The 23299-nt window shown below is 42.9% G+C and overlaps 1 protein-coding gene across 1 annotated transcript in view; it reads left to right on the top strand.

Annotated features, from left to right (window-relative positions):
- Positions 1-23299, top strand: part of LOC121530810 (testican-2) — an 86208-nt gene that overhangs the window by 26378 nt on the left and 36531 nt on the right. The window contains exons 2-5 of the mRNA XM_045209905.1: positions 2018-2026; positions 6715-6760; positions 20668-20788; positions 22626-22734. Coding sequence (XP_045065840.1) covers positions 2018-2026; positions 6715-6760; positions 20668-20788; positions 22626-22734 — 285 coding nt within the window. The remainder of the gene's footprint in view (positions 1-2017; positions 2027-6714; positions 6761-20667; positions 20789-22625; positions 22735-23299) is intronic.

Raw genomic sequence — 23299 nt, forward strand, 5'->3', positions numbered from 1 at the left:
TGATGGTTGGCTTTGTTACTTTGGTCCCAGCTCTCTGCAGGTCATTCACTAGGTCCCCCGCTGTGGTTCTGGGATTTTTGCTCACCGTTCTTGTGATCATTTTGACCCCACGGGGTGAGATCTTGCGTGGAGCCCCAGATCGAGGGAGCTTATCAGTGGTCTTGTATGTCTTCCATTTCCTAATAATTGCTCCCACAGTTGATTTCTTCAAACCAAGCTGCTTACCTATTGCAGATTCAGTCTTCCAGCCTGGTGCAGGTCTACAATTTTGTTTTTGGTGTCCTTTGACAGCTCTTTGGTCTTGGCCATTGTGAAGTTTGGAGTGTGACTGTTTGAGGTTGTGGACAGGTGTCTTTTATACTGATAACAAGTTCAAACAGGTGCCATTAATACAGGTAACGAGTGGAGGACAGAGGAGCCTCTTAAAGAGGAAGTTACAGGTCTGTGAGAGCCAGAAATCTTGCTTGTTTGTAGGTGACCAAATACTTATTTTCCACCATAATTTGCAAATAAATTCATAAAAAAATCCTACAATGGGATTTTCTGGATTTTTTTTCCTCAATTTGTCTGTCATAGTTGACGTGTACCTATGATGAAAATTACAGGCCTCTCTCATCTTTTTTAAGTGGGAGAACTTGCACAATTGGTGGCTGACTAAATACTTTTTTTCCCCACTGTATATATGGCCTCCCTACTGTCACTTTATTTTACTTCTGCTCTTTTTTTCTCAACACTTTTTTGTTGTTGTTTTATTCTTACTTTTTTGTTTAAAATAAATGCACTGTTGGTTAAGGGCTGTAAGTAAGCATTTCACTGTAATGTCTGCACCTGTTGTATTCGGCGCATGTGACCAATAAAATTTGATTTGATTTTATTTGATTTTATTTGCCTGGTCAAAAGTAGTGCACCACACTGAGTGTACAAAACATTAGGAACACCTCTTTCCATGACAGACTGACCAGGTGAATCCAGGTGAAAGCTATGATCCCTTATTGATGTCACTTGTATAAATCCACTTCAATCAGTGTAAATGAGGGAGAGGAGACAGGTTAAAGAAGGATTTTTAAGCCTTGAGACAATTGAGACATGGATTGTGTATGTGTGCCATTCAGAGAGTGAATGGGCAAGACAAAATATTTAAGTGCCTTTTAATGGGGTATGGTAGTAGGTGCCAGGCACACCGGTTTGTATCAAGAACTGCAACGCTGCTGGGTTTTGTACGCTCAACAGTTTCCCGTGTGTATCAAGAATGGTCCACCACCCAAAGGACATTCAGCCAACTTGACACAACTGTGGGAAGCATTGGAGTCAACATGGGCCAGCATCCCCGTGGACACCAACTCAGTCCATACTCAGTGTGTTTTGTTCCTACTGAACGGTTAAGGAAATCCAAATCACTTCGCCGGCCAGTTTGGTGCTGTGCGGTCCATTGACTTTGATGACAGTTTTCTTGTTTCTTGGTGATTGGGCAGCTGCAGGTAAACACGGTGAGAGAATGATCCGTACTAGGTGGTGATTGGGTGTGTGTGCGTGGGTGTCTGTGTGTGTGTGTGTGCGTGTGTGTGTGGTGTGTGTGTGTGTGTGTGTGTGTGTGCGTGTGGGTGTGTGTGTGTGGGTGTGGGTGTGTCCGTGTGCGTATGGGTGTGGGTGTGTGTGGGTGTGTGTGGGTGTGGGTGGGTGTGGGTGTGTGCGTGTGCGTATGGGTGTGGGTGTGTGTGTGCGTGTGGGTGTGGGTGTGCGTGTGGGTGTGTGGGTTAATAGGGCTCTATAATCCCCTCCAAATGTCTTCTGAAAGGAGGCACATTCCCCCAGACTAAGAAGGAGGCAGACTAAGGCCTGTATTAGGAATCGACAGTTTAACTGCTGCTGCAGGATCAAGCCCTGTTGGTGCTCTGAATGGGAAAACCCCAATGGAAATGTTTTTGTGAAGTGATTTTCTTTTCTCTAACAATGACCTTTTCCTTCTCTCTCTCTTTCTTTCTCTCTCTCCTCTCCACTTCACCGTTCTTTGCTACAGGAAGTTGAGGTTAGTAAACACCTTCTAAATCTGGTTTGTGTTTGTCTGTTTGGTCTTTTCATGTTGATGTTTCTCTTTAAACCGGAGGAGGAATGGCAATCTGTCCAAGTCTCTCTCTTTGGACTGCAGATCAAGACTAGTCATTTCTCTGATAGATAGGAACACGCTAGCCACGTCTATACAGCCATTGATTCATGAAGAATATCACTTATTATGTCTCATGTTCTTAGTTCAACTGCATAACCGCATCATAACACCTGACATTAAGCTGCCAAACCACATTATAACACCTGACATTAAACTGCCTAACCACATTATAACACCTGACATTAAACTGCCTAACCACATCATAACACCTGACATTAAACTGCCTAACCACACTATAACACCTGACATTAAACTGCCTAACCACATTATAACAGCTGACATTAAACTGCCTAACCACATTATAACACCTGACATTAAACTGCCTAACCACATCATAACACCTGACATTAAGCTGCCTAACCACATTATAACACCTGACATTAAACTGCCTAACCGCATTATAACACCTGACATTAAACTGCCTAACCACATTATAACACCTGACATTAAACTGCCTAACCGCATTATAACACCTGACATTAAACTGCCTAACCACATTATAACACCTGACATTAAACTGCCTAACCACATTATAACACCTGACATTAAACTGCCTAACCGCATCATAACACCTGACATTAAACTGCCTAACCGCATTATAACACCTGACATTAAACTGCCTAACCGCATCATAACACCTGACATTAAGCTGCCTAACCACATTATAACACCTGACATTAAACTGCCTAACCGCATCATAACACCTGACATTAAACTGCCTAACCACATTATAACACCTGACATTAAACTGCCTAACCACATTATAACACCTGACATTAAACTGCCTAACCACATTATAACACCTGACATTAAACTGCCTAACCACATTATAACACCTGACATTAAACTGCCTAACCGCATCATAACACCTGACATTAAACTGCCTAACCGCATTATAACACCTGACATTAAACTGCATAACCGCATCATAACACCTGACATTAAGCTGCCTAACCACATTATAACACCTGACATTAAACTGCCTAACCGCATTATAACACCTGACATTAAACTGCCTAACCACATTATAACACCTGACATTAAACTGCCTAACCACATTATAACACCTGACATTAAACTGCCTAACCACATTATAACACCTGACATTAAACTGCCTAACAGCATCATAACACCTGACATTAAACTGCCTAACTGCATCATAACACCTGACATTAAACTGCCTAACCACATTATAACACCTGACATTAAACTGCCTAACCACATCATAACACCTTACATTAAACTGCCTAACCACATCATAACACTTGACATTAAACTGCCTAACCGCATCATAACACCTGACATTAAACTGCCTAACCACATTATATCACCTGACATTAAACTGCCTAACCACATTATAACACCTGACATTAAACTGCCTAACCGCATTATAACACCTGACATTAAACTGCCTAACCACATTATAACACCTGACATTAAACTGCCTAACCACATTATAACACCTGACATTAAACTGCCTAACCGCATCATAACACCTGACATTAAACTGCCTAACCACATTATAACACCTGACATTAAACTGCCTAACCACATTATAACACCTGACATTAAACTGCCTAACCACATTATAACACCTGACATTAAACATCCTAACCGCATCATAACACCTGACATTAAACTGCCTAACTGCATCATAACACCTGACATTAAACTGCCTAACCACATTATAACACCTGACATTAAACTGCCTAACCACATCATAACACCTTACATTAAACTGCCTAACCACATCATAACACTTGACATTAAACTGCCTAACAGCATCATAACACCTGACATTAAACTGCCTAACCACATTATAACACCTGACATTAAACTGCCTAACCGCATCATAACACCTGACATTAAACTGCCTAACCACATTATATCACCTGACATTAAACTGCCTAACCACATTATAACACCTGACATTAAACTGCCTAACCACATTATAACACCTGACATTAAACTGCCTAACCGCATCATAACACCTGCCATTAAACTGCCTAACCACATTATAACACCTGACATTAAACTGCCTAACCGCATTATAACACCTGACATTAAACTGCCTAACCGCATCATAACACCTGCCATTAAACTGCCTAACCACATTATAACACCTGACATTAAACTGCCTAACCACATTATAACACCTGACATTAAACTGCCTAACCGCATCATAACACCTGACATTAAACTGCCTAACCGCATCATGACACCTGACATTAAATTGCCTAACCGCATCATAACACCTGACATTAAACTGCCTAACCACATTATAACACCTGACATTAAACTGCCTAACCACATTATAACACCTGACATTAAACTGCCTAACCACATCATAACACCTGACATTAGACTGCCTAACCGCATTATAACACTTGACATTAAACTGCCTAACCGCATTATAACACCTGACATTAAACTGCCTAACTGCATTATAACACCTGACATTAAACTGCCTAACCACATCATAACACCTGACATTAAACTGCCTAACCACATCATAACACCTGACATTAAACTGCCTAACCGCATTATAACACCTGACATTAAACTGCCTAACTGCATTATAACACCTGACATTAAACTGCCTAACCGCATCATAACACCTGACATTAAACTGCCTAACCGCATCATAACACCTGACATTAAACTGCCTAACCGCATCATGACACCTGACATTAAATTGCCTAACCGCATCATAACACCTGACATTAAACTGCCTAACCACATTATAACACCTGACATTAAACTGCCTAACTGCATTATAACACCTGACATTAAACTGCCTAACCACATCATAACACCTGACATTAAACTGCCTAACCACATCATAACACCTGACATTAAACTGCCTAACCGCATTATAACACCTGACATTAAACTGCCTAACTGCATTATAACACCTGACATTAAACTGCCTAACCGCATCATAACACCTGACATTAAACTTCCTAACCGCATCATGACACCTGACATTAAATTGCCTAACCGCATCATAACACCTGACATTAAACTGCCTAACCACATTATAACACCTGACATTAAACTGCCTAACCACATTATAACACCTGACATTAAACTGCCTAACCACATTATAACACCTGACACTAAACTGCCTAACCACATCATAACACCTGACATTAAACTGCCTAACCGCATTATAACACTTGACATTAAACTGCCTAACCGCATTATAACACCTGACATTAAACTGCCTAACTGCATTATAACACCTGACATTAAACTGCCTAACCACATTATAACACCTGACATTAAACTGCCTAACCGCATTATAACACCTGACATTAAACTGCCTAACCACATTATAACACCTGACATTAAACTGCCTAACCACATCATAACACCTGACATTAAACTGCCTAACCACATTATAACACCTGACATGAAACTGCCTAACCGCATTATAACACCTGACATTGAACTGCCTAACCGCATTATAACACCTGACATTAAACTGCCTAACCGCATTATAACACCTGACATTAAACTGCCTAACCGCATCATAACACCTGACATTAAACTGCCTAACCACACTATAACACCTGACATTAAACTGCCTAACCACATTATAACACCTGACATTAAACTGCCTAACCACATCATAACACCTGACATTAAACTGCCTAACCACACTATAACACCTGACATTAAACTGCCTAACCACATTATAACACCTGACATTAAACTGCCTAACCACATTATAACACCTGACATTAAACTGCCTAACCGCATCATAACACCTGACATTAAACTGCCTAACCGCATTATAACACCTGACATTAAACTATTACACTTCAACAGCCCAGAAATATAGATCTATGTATGTGTCCCAAATGGTACCCTGTTCGCTATAAACTGGCCCTGATAAAAAAAAAAGTAGTGCACTATAAAGGGCATAGGGTACCATTTGGGATGGAGCCACAGCCCTTTAATTGATCTTGTCTTAACACTTCCTCTGAATATATAAAACGCCTTCGGCTTAAATTGTTCAGCTTGACTTGAGAGCTCTGTGTTATACTGCTGGGTCCCCTGTGTAGGAGAAGGCCAACCCAGTCGTAACAGACATGATCCTTTGGGTCCTCATCGGCACACGCACACACACGCACGCACACACACGCACACACACACACACACAGAGAAATGGGTCAGAAGAAACGGATACTGTGGGAGATGTTGCATTTTTATCATCATTCTAACCCTTTTAACACCACTAGAGACCGGTCTAAAAGTTAGCTTCATTTGTGTCCCAAATGACATCCTATTCCTACTATAGTGCACTACTATTATAGCGCACTACATAGGGAAGTAGTGAACTATATAAAGAATAAGGTGCCATTTGGGACGCACTCGTTTTCAGAGTATATTCCCCGGGTAACAGGGAGGGAGTTAACATCACCACTTACAGAGAGTGAGACAGACATCTGTGATCTTCTGTTTGGTCCGTGGATGTGTTGTTCTTCTGTACAGTACACTGGAACTCTGTAGTGACACTACTCCCAACTGTCACGTCTCTCTAGGATGATTACATCAGGACTGTGGAGGAAACCCCAGGCTCTGATGAAAGTAAGTTCAAGGAAATTATCTGTACTTTCTCCATCTCCTCTGTCTTCATGTTATCAAAACCTTTTTATGAATGAAAAGTAATGACCAGTGCAGATGTTGTAAAAATGGGTTTCTGGATTGAGGGTGTGAAAAAAAATAACCATGGAGTCACCATTTTATTAAGCAACAAACGGAAGAGAACTGACTAAAACAGGGAGGGACTCTACCTAGACTGTTCCAATAAGAAACATGTTCAAAACATCTTGCTACGCTGTGCCCTGATGAACGTGGCCCTGATCTGATGGAGCGTTGCTGGGATTCTGGGAGGAGACGTGGAGACTGAGGGTCCGTCCAAAATGGCACCCTGTTCTCTATATCAGGGTTCCCCAACTGGCGGGGAACCCTGCTATAGAGGGGGGGGAACCCTCTATAGCAGGGTTCCCCCCCGCATAAAGACTGTAAGAACTCCAGGAAATCAACTGCACGTGATTTTAATTTAGGAAATCTGTTTCCAAGTGTTCCTACCCATAAATAAGGGAGACGTACAGTATGTGATCGGATCTCAATGTAATCAAGGTTTGAAATGATTTATGTTTTTCGTCAAATGCTATATCCGTTTGTGCTTCTTGAGGTGAATGTGCAGTGTGCAAATTATACGTAATTATGTTTCCGGCCCCCTGACCATCCACTCAAGACAGAAATCGGCCCGCGGCTGAATGTACGTAGTTGGGGGGCCCCTGTTCTAATATAGAACAGTACTTTTGACCGGAGTCCTACGGGAACCATATGGACCCTGGTCAAAAGTAGTGTACTACATAGGGAATAGGGTGCCATTTGGGCGCTGAATGTTCATGATACACGAGGGACTGGCTCTCAGCATGGAGAGGATGGAGAGCTGGTTGGATAATTGTTTCTGCTTCAGCTGAGGCTCAGCCCCGGTGAATTCCCATAGGACCACCACTACTGGACACCCTGAGTTCTGCTGCTCTGCTGCTGCTGGCTGAGACAGACACCAATCAGCTCACTTAGATACAGGATATCAACTGTGCAATGAAAAGAAAGCTATAGCTGTTATTGTATAGATATCCCTATTAGCTATAGGAAATGAACAATGGAAAGAAAGTTATAGCTGTTATTGTATAGATATCCATTGTAGCTATCGGAAATGAACAATGCAACAAACTGCAAAAATCTCTGAAGCTGGAGACACTTATCTCCCTCATTAACTTTAAGCATCAGTTGTCAGAGCACCTTACCGATCACTGCACCTGTACACAGCCCATCTGTAATTAGCCCACCCAACTACCTCATCCCTATATTGTTATTTACATTGTTATTTATTTTGCTCATTTGCACCCCATTATCTCTATTTGCACATCATCTTCTGCACATCTATCACTCCAGTGTTAATACTAAATTGTAATTATTTTGCACTATGGCCTATTTATTAATAATAAATAATATGCCATTTAGCAGACGCTTTTATCCAAAGCGACTTACAGTCATGCGTGCATACATTTTTGTGTATGGGTGGTCCCGGGGATCAAACCCACTACCTTGGCGTTACAAGCGCCGTGCTCTACCAGCTGAGCTACAGAGGACCAGATAACTTGCTACATTTGCACACACTGTATATAGATTTTCTATTATGTTATTGACTGTACGTTTTGTTTATCCCCATATGTAACTCTGTGTTGTTGTTTTTAATCGCACTGCTTTGCTTTATCTTGGCCAGGTCGCAGTTGTAAATGAGAACTTGTTCCCAACTGGTTTACCTGGTTAAATAAAGGGGAAATAAAATAAAATAAATAAAATAAAATGAAAAGAAAGCTATAGGTATTGTATAGATATCCCTAGTAGCTATAGGAAATAAACAATGAAAAGAAAGAAAAGAAGCATGTATGTATTTCTACAAAAGAAGCTTGTCCATTAAAAAGAGCTCCCTGAGCTGTAAGGTGAGGAGGAAGTGCAGGGTAAGCCAAGCTGTAGCTATCTAACCCTGGCTATATCAAAACAGACAACAGCACAGAATGGAGAGGTCCAGACCATCCCAACCCTAGCCGCGTTTGGCCATCTCTTTCCAATTCCTCACCCACCGTGATCGATGCAAGGACATTATCACCTAGCTTTCTCTTAATGGTTATTATCATAATCACTGTCACTGTATTTGTTTATTGAATGACAGGCAGAACACAGGTTTAGATATTTCCTTTTCCCCTCGCGGGTTCCAGCGCCTTAGAGCTCATCTAAATCGGGTCTATGTTTCCATAGAAACTCAGAGCGTTGATACGTAGGGGGACTCGTTCCTGGACGCTGATTTGCAGCTCGCTCACGCTCTCTCCTGTATTTATGAGACGCCTCTCTTCCAGAACCCATCCCCCCTCCTCTCAACCAGGCTTTAGAAAGAGCGAGAGAGAGAGAGAGAGTGCTGAGTGCCAGGCGGCAGCTTAAAACCCTGAAATTAGTCCTCTATGTTTATAATACTTCCAAACCCAGCTCAGAGGAGAAATAAAATGAAATCCAAACAGGACAGCTTTAACCTGTATTAAGGGCTGCTGCAGCTGTACCCTGTCATCTCTCCCAGTACACTGTTTACATCCCTGGGGCAGGTTCAGTGCATCTGTCCCCACCTGCTTTGTAGACATAATCATCACTACCGGATTTAAAACCATAATAGCATCTCCTCTTCCCTGGTAGAGAGGTACTGAATGCCCGAGGCTGTGTACAATGCACATCAGTTGACATTGGTAATGCACAATGCACATCAGTTGACATGGTGATGCACAATGCACATCAGTTGACATGGTGATGCACAATGCACATCAGTTGACGTGGTGATCATGCACAATGAACATCAGTTGACATGGTGATGCACAATGCACATCGGTTGCCGTGGTTCAGCTAGGCTACTGCGTATTGGATAGGAAACAGCCTGTTAATGATCTATAATTGGACTAGAGGGAAATGACTGTAGAATAAAAGCAGCTAAATTATTTTCTGATGATGCTCTTACTCTTCCTAAAAGCCTCAGACAGGAGAACTCATCATTTAAGGAGCTGAAGTGAATTACTTTCAACTGGGGCTACAATTACTGTCAAATTAGAGGGGTATTTCATATTGTAAAACATAATTGGAGGCACCATGTTAAATAAGTAAGCACCTTTTAGAATGTTAAAGTGTCCCAAATGGCATCCTATTTTCTATATAGTGCACTACTTTTGACCGGGGCCCATAGGGTTCTAGTCAAAAGTAGTGCACTATATAGTGAATAGGGTGCCATTTGGGACGCAACCTCAATCAACCTCTACACAACAGTTGTTAATGCTATCTGTGCAACGTGAAGGGGCTATCTATACTGAACAAAAATATAAACGCAACATGCAACAATTTCAACTATTTTACTGAGTTACAGTTCATATAAGGAAATCAGTCAATTGAAATAAAGTCATTAGGCCCCAATCTATGGATTTCACATGACTGGGCAGGGGCACAGCCATCGGTGGGCCTGGGAGGGCATAGGCCCACCCAATCAAAATGAGTTTTTCCCCCACAAAAGGGCTTTATTACAGATAGAAATGCTCCTCAGTTTCATCAGCTGTCCGGGTGGCTGGTCTTAGATGATCCTACAGGTGAAGAAGCCAGGTGTGGAGGTCCTGGTCTGTGGTTGTGAGGCCGGTTGGATGTACTGCCAAATTCTCTAAAACGACGTTGGAGGCGGCTTATGGTATTGAAATGAACATTACATTATTTGGCAAAAGCTCTGGTGGACATTGCTGCAGTCGGCATGCCAATTGCACGCTCCCTCAAAACTTGAGACATCCGTGGTATTGTGTTGTGTGACAAAACTGCACATTTTAGAGTGGCCTTTTATTGTCCCCAGCACAAGGTTCACCTGTGTAATGATCACGCTGTTTAATCAGCTTCTTGATATGCCACACCTGTCAGGTGGATGGATTATCTTGGCAAAGGAGAAATGCTCACTAACAGGGATGTAAACAAATTTGTGCACAACATTTGAGAGAAATAAGCTTTTTGTGCAGATAAAACATTTCTGGGATCTTTTATTTCATCTCATGAAACATGGTACCAACACTTTACATGCTGGATTTATATTGTTGTTCAGTGTAGTTAGTTAGTAGAATAAATGACAGGTTAAACCAGTCTTTTTCTCAAGGCAGATCAAGGAGCCAATACGTTCAACATTTGTTCAAAGCTACAGCGTAGCATTCTGAAATGCTGAAAATGGTAGCGCCTCTCTCGTAATCTGCGACTAGCTTTTTGTCCCTTCCAAGACACTGTAATGACCCTCAGACAGCCTTCAGGCAGGCAGCAGCTCTGACATCTAAATCACAGCACTTTAAAGGGCTGGGGGGGATCTCTCTAATGTTGTAAGGTCTTTTGTAATATCCTAGGGTGCAGCACTGTTCCACCCTACATTACCAAGCCAGACGTTGCATTTTACTGCTGTCTTCTTCAATTTGTGATGAAGAGGAGCCCGAATCAATTTAGCTCTGCAGAATCGGTCCCACAGGGGGGTGGCTAGCTGGGATGAATTAATGATATTCAAATGAAAGTTAGCGCCCACGTAGCTACAACGACTTTTGGAAGCCTTTTTTGGGGGGGGGGGGGGGGCTTACATTAGCTATTCCCCCTGTTATAGGAACAGATGACAGGGATTGTACTGGTAGATAGGATTGTTAACTCATCACTACTCCTCTGAGGCAAAGTGAATGCCTTTTAAGTGAGGCAGAGTGGGTGTGGTGGTTGGATGCGTCCCAAATGGCACCCTATTCCCTGTATAGCCCTGTGGGCCCTGGTCAAAAGTAGTGCACTATAAAGAGAATAGGGCGCCATTTGGGACTCAGCTATAGTGTGATACAACAGACGCCCTACTCTGACCTCTCAGCAGAAACACAACATGTTCATCCTCAGAGCCTTCCCACTGGGAACACACTGGTTGAATCAATGTTGTTTCCACATCTTTTCAATGAAATGAACCAACGTGGAATTTGTGCCCAGTGGGTTTGCTAATTGGCTATGGTGTCAAATCTGAATTGCATTTTCCTTAAAGCACATCTTGTTAAATGGTCCACACCTCCAGTTTATCACCCACATCTCCATACAGTATAAAGAAACACACCAGTACAGTAGAACCAGTACAGTAGCACCAGTACAGTGCAGTAGTACCAGTACAGTACAGTAGCACCAGTACAGTACAGTAGCACCAGTACAGTAACACCAGTACAGTAGCACCAGTACAGTACAGTAGCACCAGTACAGTAACACCAGTACAGTACAGTAGCACCAGTACAGTACAGTAGCACCAATACAGTAGCACCAGTACAGTACAGTAGCACCAATACAGTAGCACCAGTACAGTACAGTAGCACCAGTACAGTACAGTAGCACCAGTACAGTAGCACCAGTACAGTAGCACCAGTACAGTACAGTAGCACCAGTACAGTAGCACCAGTACAGTACAGTAGCACCAGTACAGTACAGTAGCACCAATACAGTAGCACCAGTACAGTACAGTAGCACCAGTACAGTACAGTAGCACCAGTACAGTAGCACCAGTACAGTAGCACCAGTACAGTACAGTAGCACCAGTACAGTAGCACCAGTACAGTACAGTAGCACCAGTACAGTAGCACCAGTACAGTACAGTAGCACCAATACAGTAGCACCAGTACAGTACAGTAGCACCAGTACAGTACAGTAGCACCAGTACAGTAGCACCAGTACAGTAGCACCAGTACAGTACAGTAGCACCAGTACAGTAGCACCAGTACAGTAGCACCAGTACAGTACAGTAGCACCAGTACAGTACAGTAGCACCAGTACAGTAGCACCAGTACAGTACAGTAGCACCAATACAGTAGCACCAGTACAGTACAGTAGCACCAGTACAGTACAGTAGCACCAGTACAGTAGCACCAGTACAGTAGCACCAGTACAGTACAGTAGCACCAGTACAGTAGCACCAGTACAGTAGCACCAGTACAGTACAGTAGCACCAGTACAGTAACACCAGTACAGCAGCACTAGTATAGTACAGTAGCACCAGTACAGTAGCACCAGTACAGTACAGTAGCACCAGTACAGTAGCACCAGTACAGTACAGTAGAACCAGTACAGTAGCACCAGTACAGTAGCACCAATACAGCAGCACCAGTACAGTACAGTAGCACAAATACAGTAGCACCAGTACAGTACAGTAGCACCAGTACAGTACAGTAGCACCAATACAATAGCACCAGTACAGTAGACCAGTGCAGTAGCACCAGTACAGTACAGTAGCACCAGTACAGTAGCACCAGTACAGTACAGTAGCACCAGTACAGTACAGTAGCACCAGTACAGTAGCACCAATACAGTACAGTAGCACCAGTAGAGTAGCACCAGTACAGTACAGTAGCACCAGTAGAGTAGCACCAGTACAGTACAGTAGCACCAATACAGTAGAACCAGTACAGTAGCACCAGTACAGTAGCACCAGTACAGCAGCACCAGTATAATACAGTAGCACCAGTACAGTAGCACCAGTACAGCAGCACCAGTATAGTACAGTAGCACCAGTACAGTAGCACCAGTACAGTACAGTAGAACCAGTACAGTAGCACCAGTACAGTACAGTAGCACCAGTATAGTAGCACCAGTACAGTACAGTAGCACCAGTACAGTATTACCAGTACAGTACAGTAGCACCAGTACAGTAGCACCAGTAAAGTACAGTAGCACCAGTACAGTAGCACCAGTACAGTACAGTAGCACCAGTATAGTAGCACCAGTACAGTAGAACCAGTACAGTACAGTAGCACCAGTACAGTAGAACCAGTACACTAGCACCAGTACAGTACAGTAGCACCAGTACAGCAGCACCAATACAGTAGCACCAGTACAGTACAGTAGCACCAGTACAGTAGAACCAGTACAGTACCGTAGAACCAGTACAGTAGCACCAGTACAGTACAGTAGCACCAGTCCAGTAGCACCAGTACAGTACCGTAGCACCAGTACAGTAGCACCAGTACAGTACAGTAGAACCAGTACAGTAGAACCAGTACAGTACCGTAGCACCAGTACAGTAGCACCAGTACAGTATAACCAGTACAGTACAGTAGCACCAGTCCAGTAGCACCAGTACAGTACAGTAGAACCAGTACAGTAGCACCGGTACAGCAGTACCAGTACAGTAGCACCAGTACAGTACAGTAGCACCAGTACAGTAGAACCAGTACAGTAGCACCAGTACAGTACAGTAGAACCAGTACAGTAGAACCAGTACAGAACAGTAGTACCAGTACAGTAGCACCAGTACAGTACAGTAGAACCAGTGCAGTAGCACATGTACAGTACAGTAGCACCAGTACAGTAGACCCAGTGCAGTAGCACCAGTACAGTAGCACCAGTACAGTACAGTAGAACCAGTACAGTAGAACCAGTACAGTACAGTAGCACCAGTATAGTAGCACCAGTACAGTAGCACCAGTACAGTAGCACCAGTACAGTAGACCCAGTGCAGTAGAACCAGTACAGTACAGTAGAACCAGTACAGTAGAACCAGTACAGAACAGTAGTACCAGTACAGTAGCACCAGTACAGTACAGTAGAACCAGTGCAGTAGCACAAGTACAGTACAGTAGCACCAGTACAGTAGACCCAGTGCAGTAGCACCAGTACAGCAGCACCAGAATAGCAGCACCAGATGTCCCTCAACAGAGTTGAGCATATTCCTTCTGTCCATTGCTCATTTGATTTCCTATAGCTAATTAATAATGATTTTGTAATGATAATGATGTTGAAATGATAATGATTTTGTAATAATAATGATGTCGTAATGATAATGATGCTGTAATGATAATGATGTCGTAATGATAATGATGTTGTAATGATAATTACGATAATGATTTTGTAATGATAATGATTTTGTAAGGATAATGATGTTGCAATGATAATGATGCTGTAATGATACTGAAATGATAATGATGTTTTATTGTCACATACATAGGTCCGGTGTAATGTGTTGTTTTACAGGGTCAGCCATAGTAGTACGGCCCCCCTGGAGCCAATCAGGAGCTCGGGTATTCGAACCAGCAAACTTTTCGGTTACTGGCGCGACGCCATCCCCTGCCTTTTCACGCCTCTGTGTTCCCCTCCTTGCTTGTAATGCTCTATTCACAGCCCTCTCTCCTGTGACTGGTCCTCTGTAGCTCAGCTGGTAGAGCATGGCGCTTGTAACGCCAACGGTAGTGGGTTCGATCCCCGGGACCACCCATACGTAAAAATGTATGCACGCATGACTGTAAGTCGCTTTGGATAAAAGCGTCTGCTAAATGGCTTATTATATTATTACGGTAGCTCTCATAGTGGGTATGGTTACATGCCCACAATAATGTGATTATTGTGGATAATCAGATTAATATAATGGTTTGATTAAAACGTTTACATGCTTTGTAAGAAGAACGATTTCCCTAATAATCATGTTTACATGGACACATCTGAAATCAGGCTACCTGATGGTAGTCTGATAAATGCAGAAAATCACATAATCAAAATAAACGTTCTACCACGGCGATCATGTTATTTTTGGGAAGCATATTTGATCAAATACACAGCTGGAACGCCGATGAAGGTGTTTACATGTCCTAATAATTTGAAAGATTGCTCAGAAAACCAGGTGTTTCAATCGGCGTATGCTAACTTCGATTTTGACCTTACACCGATTAAGATAAGCAGAGTAAGGTGTTTACACTGACTATTGGATAATCTGCCTACTGCCATAAATCAGTTTAATATCGAATTATTAATGTGCATGTAAACATACTCAGTGTCATCTAGTCACCTACGCAACAGATCTGTGGAGGTAGATCTCTGGCTCTGCACCCTATTCCCTGTATTCAACTGGCACCCTATTCCCTGTATTCAACTGGCACCCTATTCCCTGTATTCAACTGGCACCCTATTCCCTGTATTCAACTGGCACCCTATTCCCTGTATTCAACTGGCACCCTATTCCCTGTATTCAAAGTAATACTGTAGAAAATGTGGCAAAGCAATTCACTATTCATACAAAGCATTTTGTTTGGAGCAAATCGAATACAACACTGAGTACCACTCTCCATATTTTCAAGGATAGTGGTGGCTGCATCACGTTATGGGTATGCTTGTAATCGTTAAGGACTGGGGAGTTTTTCAGGATAAAAAATTAACAGAATGGAGCTTAGCCAAGGCAAAATCCTAGAGGAAAACCTGGTTCAGTCTGCTTTCCACCAGACACTGGGAGATGAATTTGCCTTTCAGCAGGACAATAACCTAAAACACAAGGCCAAATCTACTAACCAAGGAGACAGTGAATGTTCCTGAGTGGCCGAGTTAAAGTTTTGACTTTAATCTGCTTGAAAATCTATGGCAAGACCTAAAAATGGTTGTGGAAAGCTCTTAGAGACTTACCCAGAAAGACTCACAGCTGTAATCACTGCCAAATGTGATTCCAACATGTATTGACTCAGGGGGTTGAATACTTATCTAATGAAGATATATTAGTTTTATTTTTCATAAATGTTTTACAAATGTTAGGATTCTTCTTCCACTTTGACATTACAGAGTATTCTGTGTAGATCATTGACAAAAAAATTACAATTTAATCAATTTAATCTCACTTTGTAACACAACAAAATATGGAAAAGGTTAAGGGGTGTGAAATCTTTCAGAAGGCACTGTAGCGTACTACTTTTGACCAGAGCCCAGGTTTGTTGACCGTGTTGTCTGTTGACTACAAAGCAGCTGCTATGAGCTGACTCAGGATTTGACAGCTTCAATTTTCCTAAACGAGCCTCCTAAAATACCTTCCTGCCAACATATTGAGGGAATCGATGAGACAGCCTGACGTGACATCCCCTCTCGTACTGATACTGGCAGGTGACCATAGACTCTATGGCTGTATCCCAAATGGCACCCTAGCCCCTTTATAGTGCACTACTTTTAACCAGAGCTCTGTGCTCTCTCTCTCTGTAACACACTATAAAGGTAATTTGGTCCATTAGTGCAAACAAGGTTGGCAATGAACCATTCAACCTGCTGTGAAGGGAGGGAGGGAGGGAGGGAGGGAGGGAGAGAGGAAGAGAGAGAGAGAGAGAGAGAGAGCGAGAGAGAGAGAGAGAGAGAGAGCGAGAGGAACAGAGAGAGAGGGAACGATAATGAGAGAGCAAGAGCGAGAGAGGAACAGAGAGAGAGGGAGAGAGAGAGAAAGCGGACTACAACATTTCCTCAGTGAAAACAATGTCCTGAGCAAATATCAAATTGGCTTCTTACCAATATACCGTATGACAGACCACGTACAGTGGGGAAAAAAAGTATTTAGTCAGCCACCAATTGTGCAAGTTCTCCCACTTAAAAAGATGAGAGAGGCCTGTAATTTTCATCATAGGTACATGTCAACTATGACAGACAAATTGAGAAATAAAATCCAGAAAATCACATTGTAGGATTTTTAATTAATTCATTTGCAAATTATGGTGGAAAATAAGTATTGCACAATTGTTGCACAATTGTTGTCCGTGTTGCACAATTGTTCTTCTGCCCATCTTAATCTTTTCTTTTTATTGGCCAGTCTCAGATATGGCTTTTTCTTTGCAACTCTGCCTAGAAGGTCAGCATCCCGGAGTCGCCTCTTCACTGTTGATGTTGAGACTGGTGTTTTGCGGGTACTATTTAATGAAGCTGCCAGTTGAGGACCTGTGAGGTGTCTGTTTCTCAAACTAGACACTCTAATGTATTTGTCCTCTTGCTCAGTTGTGCACCGGGGCCTCCCACTCCTCTTTCTATTCTGGTTAGAGCCAGTTTGCGCTGTTCTGTGAAGGGAGTAGTACACAGATCTTCAGTTTCTTGGCAATTTCTCGCATGGAATAGCCTTCATTTCTCAGAACAAGAATAGACTGACGAGTTTCAGAAGAAAGTTCTTTGTTTCTGGCCATTTTGATCCTGTAATCGAACCCACAATTGCTGATGCTCCAGATACTCAACTACTCTCAAGAAGGCCAGTTTTATTGCTTCTTTAATCAGCACAACAATTTTCAGCTGTGCAAACATAATTGTAAAAGGGTTTTCTAATTATCAATTAGCCTTTTAAAATGATAAACTTGGACAGAGAGAGAGAGAGAGAGAGAGAGAGAGAGAGAGAGAGGAACAGAGAGAGAGAGAGAGAGGAACAGAGAGAGAGAGAGAGAGAGAGAAACAGAGAGAGAGAGAGAGAGAGAGAGAGAGAGAGAGGAACAGAGAGAGAGAGGAACAGAGAGAGAGAGAGGAATAGTGAGAGAGGAGATAGAGAGAGATACCATTCCTGTCAGAGATACTGGTAATCAGAGAGATACCCAATCAATCCTGTCAGAGATACTGTAATCAGAGAGATACCCAATCAACCCTGTCAGAGGTACTGTAATCAGAGAGATACCCAATCAAACCTGTCAGAGAGACTGGTAATCAGAGAGATACCCAATCAAACCTGTCAGAGATACTGTCATCAGAGAGATACTCGATCAAACCTGTCAGAGATACTGTAATCAGAGAGATACCCAATCAATCCTGTCAGATATACTGTAATCAGACAGATACCCAATCAAACCTGTCAGAGATACTGGTAATCAGAGAGATAACCAATGAGATAGAAAGTGTAGGAATTTGGTATGGATGGAGTAGTCCTGTGTGGCTCAGTCGGTAAAGCATGGTGCTTGCAAAACCAAGGGTTGTTGGTTTGATTCCTGCTGGGGCCACACTGTATAAAATGCATGCACACGTGACTGTAATTTGCTTTGGATAATAGCGTCTGCAAAGTGGCAGATATTGTTATATTATGGAGGTGAAATGTATTTGCTTGGTTGTTGTTTACGTACTGTTATATCAGTCTGTAAAACAGAAGTACTGTCTGTCAAGAGACACTAGAGAACAGCTGTTATATCAGTCTGTAAAACAGAAGTACTGTCTGTCAAGAGACACTAGAGAACAGCTGTTATATCAGTCTGTAAAACAGAAGTACTGTCTGTCAAGAGACACTAGAGAACAGCTGTTATATCAGTCTGTAAAACAGAAGTACTGTCTGTCAAGAGACACTAGAGAACAGCTGTTATATCAGTCTGTAAAACAGAAGTACTGTCTGTCAAGAGACACTAGAGAACAGCTGTTATATCAGACAGTCTGTAAAACAGAAGTACTGTCTGTCAAGAGACACTAGAGAACAGCTGTTATATCAGACAGTCTGTAAAACAGAAGTACTGTCTGTCAAGAGACACTAGAGAACAGCTGTTATATCAGTCTGTAAAACAGAAGTACTGTCTGTCAAGAGACACTAGAGAACAGCTGTAAGCTGTGTGTTTTCTCTTGTAGCGCTGACAATAATATTCAGTTTTGACTCACTGCAGTAAGTCAAAATACACTACGAACATCTCATTCCAAAATCATGGGCATTAATATGGAGCCTCCACTCTTCTGGGAAGGCTTTCCACTAGATGTTGGAACATTGCTGCACAAGAGCATTAGTGAGGTCGGGCACTGATGTTGGGCATTTAGGCCTGGCTCGCAGTCTGCGTTCCAATTCATCCCAAAGGTGTTCCATGGTGTTGAGGTCAGGGCTCTGTGCAGGCCAGTCAAGTTCTTCCACACCGATCTCGACAATCTATTTCTGTATGGACCTCGCTTTGTGTACGGGGGCATTGTCATGCTGAAACAGGAAATGGCCTTCCTCAAACTGTTGCCACAAAGTTGGAAGCACAGAATCATCTAAAATGTCATTGTATGCTGTAGCGTTAGGATTTCCCTTCACTGGAACCAAGGGGCCTAGCCCGAACCCTGAAAAACAGCCCCAGACCATTATTCCTCCTCTTCCACCAATCTTTACAGTTGGCACTATGCATTCGGGCAGGTAGCGTTCTCCTGCCATTCGCCAAACCCAGATTAGTCCGTCGGACTGCCAAATGGTGAAGCGTGATTAATCACTCCAGAGGACGCATTTCCACTGCTCCAGGGTCCAATGGCGGCGAGCTTTACCCCACTCCAGCCGACGCTTGGCATTGCGCATGGTGATCTTAGACATGTGTGTGGCTGCTCGGCCATGGAAACCCATTTCATGACGCTCCCGACGAACAGTTATTGTGCTGACGTTGCTTCGAGAGGCAGTTTGGAACTTGGTAGTGTTCAGCACTCAGCGGTCCTGTTCTGTGAGCTTGTGTGGCCTACCACTTCATACCTGTATCATACCTGCTATGTATCATACCTGCTGTGTATCATACCTGCTATGTATCATACCTGCTATGTATCATACCTGCTATGTGTCATACCTGCTATGTGTCTCTACAGCCGTTGTGCCCTTCAACAAGGCCCTTAACCACTATAACCGGGGTGCCGTACCGTCTGCGTTTCTCTGGTGGTGCGGTTAAAAAGCTATAAAATAATTTATGTGATCAGAAAATTTACTTTGATTTCCTTCAGTGTGTGAAAACCTTGTGAAGACTTACGGAAAACATTTGACCTGTGTCATTGCCAACAAAGGGTATATAACAAAGTATTGAGAAACTTTAGTTATTGACCAAATACTTATTTTCCACCATAATTTGCAAATAAATTCCTTAAAAATCCTACAATGTGATTTTCTGGAAAAAAAATTATAATTTTGTCTGTCATAGTTGACGTGTACCTATGATGAAAATTACAGGCCTCTCTCATCTTTTTAAGTGGGAGAACTTGCACAATTGGTGGCTGACTAAATACTTTTTTTCCCCACTGTATATCAGTCTGTAAAACAGATGTACTGTCTGATCAATTTATGTGATCAGAAAATTTACTTTGATTTCCTTCTTCTTCTTCTTCTTCTTCTTCTTCTCCTTGTCTTCCTCCTCCTCCTCCTCCTCCTCCTCCTCCTCCTCCTCCTCCTCCAGCTGTGGACACCACCAAGGATCCGTGCCAGAAGGTGAAGTGTAGCCGCCACAAGATCTGTGTTGCCCAGGGTTACCAGAGAGCCATGTGTGTCAATGTCAACCGGAAGAAGCTGGAGCACAGGTGGGCAATCAATCAATGAATCAATCACTTAGAGATACACAGGCAGAGGCATCTGGTGGGGGGAGTCTGCATATCATTGGTCCTGGAGGGAAAAACTGTGCTCACCCGGCACACCAGGGAGTCTGAATATCATTGGTCCTAGAGTGAAAACTGTGCTCACCCGGGACACCAGGCGAGCTTAAACACATGCACTCCTGCTGTGCCATGATTAATTAAAAAGGTATGCGATGCATCCCAAATGGCACCCTATTTCCTTTATAGCGCACTACTTTTGACCATAGGGCTCTCCTCAAAAGTAGTGCACTTTGTAGGGAATAGGTTACCATTTGGGATGCATCCATAAAAAAGTAGTCAAACGAAATGTGACACTTCCCTCATACTGTTTTGTTCTGCATCAGATACACACACACACACACACACATACACACACACACACACACACACACACACACACACACATACACACACAAACACACACACACATACACACACACACACACACACACACACACACACACACACACATACATACACACACAAACACACACACATACACACACACACACACACACACACACACACACACACACACACACACACACACACACACACACACACACACACACACACACACACACACACACACACACACACACACACACACATACATACATACACACACACACACACACACATACACACAATAAGCAGGTAGAGTATCTCTCTTGGGTGTTATTCTACATAGTTAATAATATTCTCCCTTTGCCCAGTAGCCTAGATACACGATACACATGATCTTTACGGATTAACCTTTGGGCTATTATTATTTATGACACATTTGATCTAAGTCAAAGCATGAGATTGAAATACATTTGATAGATACCCTAGCTTCTGAACCTCAGGCTTCAAAACCTAATTTAAAGGATGGGGCCACAATAATAAATACCATAACAACCACGGTAGCCATGGCAACACAATGCCCCACTGCTGTCCATCTCTGGGATCATAATCTGCTTCTCATGAAAAACAGAAATAGTAGTCGAGCAAATGTAATCGGAAGAAGACGTTTAACGGATTGAAACATTATTCCCTATATGCAGTGACAGCAAGGCATTTATCTTTCTCAATAAAACAGCTTCATCTTTTGAAGCTACACTTGAGATGAGATGAGGGAGCGACAGTGGTGTGGAATAAAGGGTTATAAGCACGAACACAGCCGTGCTAACTGCTAACCCTGCTCAGCATCATTAAGTAAGAGGCCCTGCTAATGCTAATGCTAATGCTAATGCTAATGCTAATGTAGAGTACAAGAAGCTATGGGGGTTTGTTTTTGGAAGCAGATGTGCTGCTCACTAAGTATGAACCCCAATGTTCAGTAGAGGAGGTGAACAAGCCAAGTCAAGTTGACATAGTGTTTTAAAACAGATTGCTCATTCAAATGAGAGAGGAGGACAGAGGCAGGAAAGAGGAGAGAGGAGAGAGAAGCTGGAGAGTAGGAAAGAAGAGGGAGAGCAGAGGAGAGAGGATGGAAAGAGGAGAGAGGAGAGAGAGAAATAGAGAGGAGAGAGAGAAAGACAGAGAAAATTAGGAGAGAGGATGGAGACAGAGATGTAGCTCAGTTGGTAGAGCAGCAACGCCAGGGTTGTGGGTTCGATTCCCATGGGGGGCCAGTATGGAAAAATGAAAAAGATAATGTATGCACTCACTAACTGTAAGTGGCTCTGGATAAGAGCGTCTGCTAAATGACTAAAATGTAAATGTAGAAGTTGCATTACAGTAGATATTATAGATAAGCAAGTTGGCGTTGTGTGTTAACTCATCTATATTTCCTCTGTAGAAGCAGACAGCCTGTAGAGCTGAAGCCTCCGGAGAACACCTGTAAGCCTTGCCCTGTGGCTGCTGCCTCCTCTGTGTGTGGTACAGACAGCCACAACTATGCCTCTCAGGTACTAACATCCCTCCTCCTCTCTCTCTCTCCCCCTCTCTCTCTCAATTCAATTCTCCCTCTTTCCCCCCTCTCTCTCCTACTCTCTCTCAATTCAATTATCCCCCTCCCCCTCTCTCTCTCCTCCTCTCTCTCCCCCTCTCTCTCTATCTCCTCCTCTCTCTCTCCCTCTCTCTAATCTTCCTCTCTCTCACACTTCAATTATCCCTCTCCCCCTCTCTCTAGCCTCCTCTCTCTCTCTCTCAATTCAATTCTCCCTCTCTCCCGCTCTCTCTCTCCTCCTCTCTCTGTCAATTCAATGATCCCTCTCTCCCCCTCTCGCTCTCCCTCTCTCTCTCCTCCTCTCTCTCTCCTCCTCTCTCTCTCTGCCTCTCCCTCGTCTCCCCCCTCTCTTTCCCCACTCTCTCTCCCACTCTCTCTCCCACTCTCTTTCCTCTCTTTCCCACTCTCTTTCCCTGTGTGGAATTATTTTCATCTGTTCTTAAGTATATCCTACCAGTGTACAACATTGAAAGTGTAAACCATTATAATTTGAAATGATGATAGCATTTCACAGCTAATGTAGT

Source organism: Coregonus clupeaformis, chromosome 31 (assembly GCF_020615455.1).
Source record: "Coregonus clupeaformis isolate EN_2021a chromosome 31, ASM2061545v1, whole genome shotgun sequence".
Taxonomy (NCBI): domain Eukaryota; kingdom Metazoa; phylum Chordata; class Actinopteri; order Salmoniformes; family Salmonidae; genus Coregonus; species Coregonus clupeaformis.